Here is a 10,322-nt window from a genome sequence, read left to right on the forward strand (position 1 = left end):
TATGCTCCCAGCCATGACCTGAGATCCTCTAGCCTGACCTCACTAGTTGTCCCTAGATCAAGGCTGGCAACTAAAGGCGACTGGGCTTTTGCCATTGACGCCCTGAGGCTCTGGAATTCTCTGCCTGAGGGGATTAGGCTGGTTTGTGCATTATCAGTTTTTAAATCATTGCTCGAAACATATTTTTATAGGAGGGCTTTCCCTTTTAGTGCCTGATTAGTACTTTTGTGATTTGTAACTAGGTTTTTTTTTTTTGCCTCTGTACTCACAGTTTTCCTCAATTGTATTGTTTCGTTGCCTCATTTTTATGTACTTTGTTAGGCACTTCATAACCTTGTTGAGATAAGTGCTATATAAATAAATATGCGGCCACTGCAGCAAGCACACAGTGCCTGTACATGTGACGCCCCCTCCACCTGCTGAGCTGTTGAACATCTCTACTTTGCACTTTTTTAGTTCACATCTGTGAGAATTTATTTTTATTTTTTTTAATATGGTGGACAACATTACATGAAGAGCAGGAACTGATATCTGCAACTTTGTAATGTTTAAAGTTTAATATATTTCATTTCAAAGTTTTTATTTGGTTGATTTGACCTCTGAAGCAGATCCACAACCTGAATGGTTCTCTGCTGCCAGAAGTGAAATGTGTGAAGTTAGCTGAAGTGCAAACACCTGCCCAGGTCTTTAGACTCACCTGACATCCCAACCTGATTCCAATTACTTCATCTGATGTGATTGGTCGACTCAGACACCAACACTTGAAAAGGGCCTCTGTCTGTGCAGCAATCATGAAGCTGAAACAGTGGTTCCTGATTTAGTTGGTTGTTACAACACGGCTTGCATGCTGTTTGGCTTCAGAACAAAAATGTCTGGATTTTGTTGGAGGTAAGATCACACATTTAATTTCAGCAGATATACTATTGTGCTAACCTGGTTTGGTTTTGTTCATGTTACTATTCTTTTTTTCAGAGTAACTGTGCTCTCACTGTTGACTTTTGGGCTGCATGCAAAGGGTAAGAATTCCTGCTTCATGAACTGCAGTTCAATTTGGAAACTTCAAGAGTCACCTTTTTTAAAGTGTTTTCTCTTTCCAGCACTAACCTACAGAAATGGAGACTACAGCGGCATTACACCTTACTTTAATTTTCCAAGAAGCCACAAACCGGCTTTTGCCTCTTCTGGTGATGAGAGCTCTGGACGTAGTTACACTTCATCTGAGACCCTGAAGCCAGCTGCTGCACCTAGTGTGGGACGTTCTAGTGGGCAAGTAGATGGTTACAGTCCAGAAGGAAGTGTTTCCAGTTACAGGCCTGGACCACCGATAATTCAGAAACCCAGACATAACCCACAGCAGCCACCTCAAACAAATCCTAATGCAAATGGGGTTCTCCAGACCAAAGCTGGCATGTGGAATTTTCCATTTTTCCAGAATGGAAACAGTTTTGAGTCGGGTATCGTTTCAAGTTCTGGAATTGAGATGCTTTCTCATCCCCAACTTAAGCTCGACTCCCCTTGGCTAGCCAAGCCCCAGCCGCCCGCCTACCCGGCCAAGCCGCAGCAGCCCCAGCAGCCCCAGCCGCCCGCCTACTTGGCCAAGCCCCAGCAGCCCAGTTATTCATCCACGCTCCAGCTGCCCGCCTACCCGGCCAAGCCGCAGCAGCCCCAGCAGCCCCAGCCGCCCGCCTACCCGGCCAAGCCCCAGCAGCCCACTCATTCATCCACGCTCCAGTTGCCGGCCTACGTGGCCAAGCAGCAGCAGCAGCAGCCGCCTGCCTACTCGGGCAAACCCCAGCCACCCACCTACCCGGCCAAGCCGCAGCGGCCCCAGCCGCCCACCTACCCGGCCAAGCTGCAGCGGCCCCAGCCGCCCACCTACCCGACCAAGCCCCAGCAGCCCCAGCCGCCCGCCTACCCGGCCAAGCCCCAGCAGCCCACTCATTCATCCACGCTCCAGTTGCCGGCCTACGTAGCCCAGCAGCAGCCGCCTGCCTACTCGGGCAAACCCCAGCCGCCCACCTACCCGGCCAAGCCGCAGCGGCCCCAGCCGCCCACCTACCCGGCCAAGCCGCAGCGGCCCCAGCAGCCCCAGCCGCCCGCCTACCCGGCCAAGCCCCAGCAGCCCACTCATTCATCCACGCTCCAGTTGCCGGCCTACGTGGCCCAGCAGCAGCCGCCTGCCTACTCGGGCAAACCCCAGCCGCCCACCTACCCGGCCAAGCCGCAGCAGCCGCCCGCCTACGTGGCCAAGCCCCAGCAGCCCAGTTATTCATCCACGCTCCAGCAGCCCGCCTACCCGGCCAAGCCGCAGCCCGCCTACCCGGCCAAGCCGCAGCCCGCCTACCCGGCCAAGGCCCAGAAATGGGTTCTCCAAAGCAAAGCTGGCATGTGGGACTTTCCTTTCCTTGGAGGTGCTGCTTCTGGCTCTCATGTGCAGCCCACTGACTCAAACCCACAAATGAATGTTGATCCAAGAAGTTCAAGACCAATTCCAATTTCATCCCCGTACCATCCCAGGTGGCAGCAGCCACTGGTGCCTGTGCATGACAGACGCTATTGAACTTGGATCGTAATGGTAAGTTGTTTGTTTTTTGGTCTGGTAATGTGAGGGTGAAGGATTTGTCTATTTTCAAATGGATGTGCAAGAAGATTCCTATGCAAAAGTTGAGGTAACTGCATAATGAAGATAATTGTTTTTGTTTTTTCCCCAGGTTCCTTACCTCCCTTTTTCCTGGCATCAACTGTACTTGTGAAATACAATAAAGTATTTGGAACTGCACTCCTGCTTGTCATTTGCAACAAGTTCAGCATACTGCTTAGGATTGGTGCTTCCAGTATCCTGACAGATTATTATTGTAATGTCTTTCAATATGCCAAATATCATGTCATGTTGAGCTCTGGGGTTCTTCTGCTTATTGGATTCATACTGTGGGTACACTGTACATGTATACAAAATAAGGGTAGACCAGTGAGTTTAATGAGAAACTTCAAGTGTGATTCTTCTGTATTAAACCTGTTGGGTATATGAGCTGTTAAGTCATCAGATAATGGGTCTAAAATTCAATACGTATTGTCAGATTTGTGAGGTAAGTTACTAACAATAAGTTACTCAAATAACCTGTGATAAATGGGCAAAAATATATCAAATGTATTTTGTTACAAAATACCCCTCAAATGTATCAAAATAAATGGTGCCAGAAAATGTATCTTCAAATACAGAATTTTTTTTTTTTTTTTTATAGCAGCAACCCGTAGCTCTATAGGTCGGTCGGTTGGTCCACAAAGCTTTTTGTGAAAAACTCAAAAGTCCTTGACCAAAAACATCAAGCCAGCTGACATCTGTCACACTCAGAAAACGTTTACCTTGACAGACAATCTGAACTTGGAAGACGAGCAGTAAGGTAGTCTACTGGTAGTGTGGGTCCATCCATGTGAGCAGCATGCCTGGCAAGTCGAGTCTAGCTGTACTGTGAACTGTCCACCAACAGTCTAGCTAAACAGCAGCAAGATACTGTAGCTAGTTAACTTGTTTGCAGTCTAACTTGGAGCCTTTGGAGCCCTGTGTTCATCTTTTTTCAAATGGAAGAAAAAGAAAAAAAGCTAGGGACATGTAGGCTACCCTAAAATATTGATTCAGACAACTATATTCCGACATGAGGCAATTCATTTGTAGCATACTCATCCCAAGCATCAACCACAACAACATAGCAATCAATTTTATTTATAAAGCCCAATATCACAAACCACAATTTGCCTCACAGGGCTTTACAGCATAAAACACTCCTCTGTCCTCAGGACCCTCGCAGCGGATAAGGAAAAACTCCCCCCAAAAAAACCTTAACGGGGGGAAAAAAACGGTAGAAACCTCAGGAAGAGCAACTGAGGAGGGATCCCTCTTCCAGGACGGACAGACGTGCATATACAATGTCCTATGTTATGCACAGTCCAGTAAAACAGACCACTAGGTGAGTGAAGGGCACATCGAATGGCCGAAGTTTAAAAAAACAGATAAAAATATTTTTAAAGTAAAAAAATATTGTTACATCCAATATTATTATTATAAGAATGTGTAGCCTATTATTTTTGTTTTTTGATTTGTGGATAAAGTATTTTGAGTATTTTAAATACAAATTTACTCCACTCAAAAGTACTTTGTTACAAATTACATTTGCTTTTTATCGGCCAAATACAAATTTCAAAATACTCAAATGTAATTGAAATACGTATTTTAAATACAAGTAATAGAAATACTGCCCATCGCTGTAAATGTGTAAACCCATCACTTAAATTTTTTTCACTTCCAGGAGCAGAAAGACATGGCAGCTTCATGCTTTCTACCCAGCTGCACAAATAACAGACAAATTGGGACTAAATCCAACTTGAGATGGGATGAGTTTGCCAAGCAGGTGGTCGCTCTGAGGGAAATTACAGAGGGCGGGCATGAAGAGTCAAGACTCACACTGTTGAATCTCTACCATGGGCTGTTCACAGTTCAGCAAGCAGCTGCTTATTATCACTGCCAGTGGGGATGCTTTCTGTTTACAGATGATGTTTTTCTTTGGAGGGGCTTTTTACACTGCTGCTTTAGTTAGTGTAAGATTGAGAGTTGGAGCTACAGTAGGTACCAACATCAAGGGCTGGTTGGAGTTTTGATTCCAGCTGTGGCTCATTGTGTATATAGCAAGGCATTGCTAAACAGGAAGAGGAGCCAGCTGATGAGAACACTTGGGCAGTAAGGTACTTGAAGTTTTACAAAAGTGAACCCAAAGAATCCAGTCTCATCACACATCAGCTGCTGTTTGGAATTGAATTGTACAGACTCCAAAGCAGAGTTCTGATTTTTGGCTGAGGAACTATTCAGTCACCATATAAGGGCTGGAATATTTTGTAATTTAGCATGTTAGCTATATACTGTATGTGTACTTTTCATAATAGAAATCAATTTTGAAAATCATGTTGCTGTTTCACTTTTTTATAGGACTTTCTGATGCTTCCTTCTCTTTAACCTCAGGGGACACCTCCATCGGTGATGTCACAGCAGGTATTTTGCCCCTGGTGGCATCAGAGGATCAGACTCTTATGTTACTTTCAAACTACTGCAGCAGGCAGAGATTGGCTGGTGATTAACCTTAAGAAAATTGAGGTACTGATGCAACCAAGCCGCACAAAGAAATGTTGGCATTGGACATCTCTGCATTCCACAGATACTTTACATTTGTACATTTTGTAGTGGATACGCTGAAACTTTACATTTCTCAACAACATGTGGTTAGGTTTAGGGACAAAAATCACTTAGTTATGGAAAGATCATGACTTGATTTTAAAAAATATGTTTGTGCAAACACCGCTGGAAAAAGCCAAGATGTTCGACTGAAAAGAACCTGTTTTAGGGGCACAAATGCTGGTGAAAAACACCCAGGTTCAGTGGCACAAACGCCACTGGGAAAGCCGCAATATGCTGCTAAAAACACCCAGGTTCAGTGCTACAAATGCCTATGGGAAAAGCCAAGATGTGCTGCTATAAACACCAAGGTTCAGTGGCACAATTGCAGCTAGGAAAAGCCATGATGAACAGCTAAAAGCACTCAGTTTTGATGACACAAACACTGCTGGGAAAGCCACAATGTGCCGCTAAAACCATCCAGGTTTGGTGGCCCAAGCACTGCTGGAAAACGCAGCAATGTGTCTGTGCAAAAGATCCAGGTTTAGAGCACAAACACCGGCGGAAACGCTGTGAAGGGTCTCCAAAAAACAACTGGTGTTGTTGTCTGTTGGTCTTGAACAGTTGTCTGCAGGCATCTGCAGCTTGGCAGCTGCCCTGGTGACTTGCCGTCCGCCATGGACTCTATCTCCTGATGGCAAAATCAGTTCATATATTATGTCACTTTAGAAATATTGTATGTATACTAATACATATGAAATGTACAAATGTAACGTGTCTATGGTTTGCAGAATGCCAACATTGTCTTATGGCGACTGGGATGACTGTTGTCTCTCTTACTTCATTTTCTTCATGCCGTTTGGAAAGTGCATGTTGGTTTCTTTGTCTGGGCATTGATGTGAATGTAACTGATTAAATAAAAAGCATGGTTCAGGTAATGTCAGAATGCACACTATGAGGCTAATAAAATATCCTCTGAACACGCTGTGGAGTCTTCTGCTCCTCGTCTTTATACTTTGCTCCCACTTCTTCTCTTCCCCTCTCCCTGTCTCCCACTCTCTCTGATAGCTGTTATTAAGTTAAGTCTTCTCCTGTTTGGGGGAGATAATGACACAGAGCCAAGCTTTTTGTGCACTGACTATCAGTTTGTGTGTGTGTTGTTGCTCCCTGTCATTAAGCAGCGAGTCTGTGGTTAAAATGACACTGCAGCTTTAACTGTTTGAAGCTCAGCCAGCTTCACCATCTGATCCCAGATCTTCCTCCAATAAACCAGTCCACTCCACTGGCCTCAGCCCACCCTCCAGCACTTCAGTTTGGGGCCAAAAGTCTGCAGGTTTTCCCTCTCAGCTGCTGTAGTGGAAACTCTGGCACATGATAGTTGAGTAGTGCTGCAGAGGGAAACCAAAGTCCCAGTGAAACAACTTTTTGATAGGTTTCTTTGAAAGATCTTAACAAATATTTAAATATTGTACTAACTGACTAACAGAACCAAACACTTAAACTCCTCCACATAAAAAATATCACAGCACTTATTTTGTTTTCTTTAGTTGGATGGATCTCCTGTTGAGACAAAATGTGCAGGACACATCATTTAAACTTAATTAAAACAGCAGAAAGCTGCAAGATTTTGGGGGGGGTTTGATGTTATTAATGAGTGTTTCACGTAGTTCCAGTAAGATTATTAATCTCTGTTTGTGGCACCTGGTGGATAAAGTGCAGGAACAGGTATCAGCAAAGCCATCAGTCTAAAACACGAAGAGTAGCATGCTTACCTCCTGTTTGCTCTGATGTTGATAATAATAATGATAAGTATAATGATAATATAATAATTATCATTATTATTACACTTTATTTATGTAGCACCTTTCATACTAGAAATGCAGCACAAAGTGCTTTACAAAAGGGTATTATAAGCACTAAGTTCTTCACATGAAATTAGACATAATGAACATAAAACAGAACTAAGTCATAAAAACATAGAATTGTAAATCATAAAATCAAGATTTTAAAAGGGTTGCAGCAGTGTGAAGCGTAAAAAGAAAGAGTTTCAGATCTGTATGAGAAAAGTAAGAGCTAGTTAAAGGCTAAAGTGAACAGATACGTTTTTTGCTTTCTTTCGAAAATACTAAGTGAGCTGGCTTCCCTGATATCTATAGGTAGTGTGTTCCATGGTGTGTTCCAAGTGGGGCGTAATCAACAAAGGCTCCAAACCCCGATCTTCTTCAGACTGTTTCTGGGGACCTCCAATAAACCAGCGGCAGATGATCACAGTGCTCTTTGACGCAAATAGTTAACAAGGGATTTAGCAGCTAGTTCCCAGTCCATTTAGAGCTTTGTATACAAGGAGGAGGAGGAGGAGCTTAAAATCAATTCTAATGTAACAGGAAGTCAGTGCAGAGCAGCTCAGACTGGCCTGATGTGCTCTCTCCTCTGTCCTGTAGCTGAGCTGCAGAGTTTTAAATGAGCTGAAGTCCAGTAAAAAGTGCATTGCAGGTGGCTTGAAATAAAGGCATGAATCAATTTCTCTACAAATTTTTCATTTAGAAATGGCCGTCCTTTAGCAATGTTTCTGAGGTGGAAAAATGATGTTTTCATCACCTTGTTAATGTAGGACTTGAAGCTTTGATCTGAATCTGGGATCACACCAAGAGTTCTAACCTCAGATTTAATCCGAGATTTTGAAGTCCCCAGATTATTGAGCAGCATTTCTCTTTTTGTTTTAGGGCCTACAAGTAGGATTTCAGTTTTGTCTACATTTAACTTTGAGAAACGAAGACAATGTTCTTTTACTTAAACCTATACAGTAAAGACAAATAAAATTTAACATCAAAGAAGGAATGTGCGACCATTACTTTGCTGGGGTAAAGATTACTCTGTGGTTGCATGTTCTCACATATTATTAATGATCACAAGCAAAAGTGTAAAAGAGTGTGTACATGTGGGTGAAACATAGGTACACTTTAAAGGTCTTTGGTATGACAAGGTTTAGTAAAAGCAGTCCACGAAGTGTGGAGAAAGCTTTCCTCAGGATGCAACCAGAGCGTCACTGACGATGTTTTACCACTAGGTGTCCTCCATGTAATGATGGAACATCCCAACTCATCACATACTTAAGCTTTGTCAGTGGTTCTTGGTGTCCGTGACCAACATGGCCAGGGTGGAATTTAACTAAATACATTTACTCAGGTACTGTACCTACGAACAGATTTAAGGTACTAATACTTCTGAGTATTTCCATTTTATGCAACTCCATGCCTCTACTCTGCAACATCTCAGAGGTAAATAGTGTACCTTTATTTGTCTGACAGCCTATGTTACTTCCTGTCTAGTAAAAAACATGTATCTCCAGATGTGTTGATGTTGAATGTTTGAGATAAACTGAAGGATTAAGTGTTCCTTTGTATGCTGTGGAAATTCTCCTCCTTCTTAAGCTAAATAAACTCTTTAAAAACTCTCTTGGTGGGATGCCCAGTAGCTCAGTGGTTAGGGTGGGTGTCTCATGTGCAAAGGCATTGTCCTTGCCACAGCGACTGTGGACTGGAGTCCAGCCTGCAGCCATTTGCTGCATGTCATCCCCTCTCTCTTTCCCCTCTTCATGCTTAATCTGTCCTGACAAATAAAGCAAATCTAATAATTCTCTTGGCTCAGCTGTAAAGTGCATCATCACAGAGCTGAAAACGGACTTTTTTTCTGACTTTTTTAGAGATGTGTGGTTCTTACAGGACAGCCACACTACAAACATGATAATCTTAGAAAATAGGATGCATTGCTGTAGATTAAACTACCCAGTGGCGTAAGATAGTTCCGATGGGCCCCAGTGCATGCTATTGTGACAGGCCCTGGTGCATGCTAGTTACTAGTTTTAAGGCATGCACACACACACACACACACACACACACACACACACACAACACAGAGCCTCCTGCCTGTGACCTCATGTCAACCGCAGCCAACACAGAATTTAACCCTTTAATTTAATGAAATAATCTCGTGATGTTTATGTAGTTTCTTAACACTTGATATGATGACAAATGAGCGATTTGGTTTAAAAACCTTTGTACTTTCTTGAAAAGGAAAGAACAAAATAAATGGTTCTGATGTCTTTTTTTGTAGATTTTTAGGCTCTTGTTGAATGTGAACACTCATTTCCATGCGTTGCACTGGAATAAAACCCACATGATGGAGAGATGAGGCAGGTTTGACCATTGCCACATGTTGTTTTGTTAAGTAACAGCAGCCTGTCTAAAGGTTGACAGAGTATCTTTCATCTCCTCTGGTTGGCCCTCCAGTCCTCCTCATGTCTCATCCTCACCTGTTTCATCTTTTACAGTTACTGTTACAGTTCAGTGAAATACTCACTGGGTGGCAGTGTAGTTTTATATATCTCAGCTGACAGCCAAGACTCCAACTTTTAGGAATCATCCAGCCAATCGCTACAGGCAGAAATAATAAAAATAAAAAAAATCTTTCATTTCATTCTGTAAAAAATGTAAAAACATAAAATGTCCTGAAAAACATCCTTACTGTACTCTCTTAGATATCCTGACTGTATTAGCCGTTTAAGAGTTCAGGTTTGGACAACACTAGCAGTTTACTCTTTCTGTAACACTTATGTAAGCCTATGTATTTTTTATGTTTCTTACTTTTCCATATAACATTTTTTACTTTTTGATGACATTGTGTTTATTCAAAGACTTTTGTGATTTTCTTAATTAGCATAAATTACTCTTTTTGTTTAAATATTTCTATCTTAGTTTTTTTTTTTTTTTTTTTTTTTTTGGAGATGAATCTTTTTCCTGCTCTTAGTTTTCGGACTTGTAAATTATTTCTATTTCTATGTCTATGACTTTATTTGAATCTCATTTCATTGCACTTTGTTTAATTAACTGTATTTATTTTACATTATAAAAAACTAAAACTCTTTCCCACATAACAATTTTCATTATTCTATGACATTATGTTATTCTAAGACGTTTGTGATTTTTTTTTAAAAAATGTCCTCTTTTAATTTTTATGCCTTTATTTGGAATTGTTCTAGTTTTTCTGTTTATTTTTTCTATCTTAGGCCTACATTATTTATTTATTTTTTTTTATCATAAGTGGTTTTTAATATATATGGTAATGTAAATGAATTGTTTATTTAATTTTGGTCTATTTCACC

The 10,322-nt window shown here is 41.9% G+C and overlaps 1 protein-coding gene across 1 annotated transcript; it reads left to right on the plus strand.

The window, feature by feature from the left end:
• Window positions 1-805: 805 nt before the first annotated feature.
• Window positions 806-2,835, plus strand: LOC126383941 (adhesive plaque matrix protein-like). The gene is made up of 4 exons (XM_050034704.1): window positions 806-888; window positions 973-1,016; window positions 1,098-2,575; window positions 2,712-2,835. The coding sequence occupies exons 1-3, from the start codon at window positions 845-847 to the stop codon at window positions 2,558-2,560; spliced, it is 1,551 nt and encodes a 516-aa protein (XP_049890661.1). The 5' UTR covers window positions 806-844; the 3' UTR covers window positions 2,561-2,575; window positions 2,712-2,835.
• The last annotated feature ends 7,487 nt before the right edge of the window (window positions 2,836-10,322 follow it).

The sequence above is a fragment of the Epinephelus moara genome, chromosome 22 (assembly GCF_006386435.1).
Source record: "Epinephelus moara isolate mb chromosome 22, YSFRI_EMoa_1.0, whole genome shotgun sequence".
In the NCBI taxonomy this organism is placed as follows: Eukaryota; Metazoa; Chordata; class Actinopteri; order Perciformes; family Serranidae; genus Epinephelus; species Epinephelus moara.

What these genes read in the sequence shown, in the direction of transcription:
- LOC126383941 (XM_050034704.1), top strand. Translation starts at nt 845, where the DNA reads ATGCTGTTTGGCTTCAGAACAAAAATGTCTGGATTTTGTTGGAG. An exon ending in ATGTCTGGATTTTGTTGGAG is followed by an intron (nt 889 to 972) that starts GTAAGATCACAC and finishes TCTTTTTTTCAG; the next exon opens with AGTAACTGTGCTCTCACTGT. An exon ending in TTTTGGGCTGCATGCAAAGG is followed by an intron (nt 1,017 to 1,097) that starts GTAAGAATTCCT and finishes TTCTCTTTCCAG; the next exon opens with CACTAACCTACAGAAATGGA.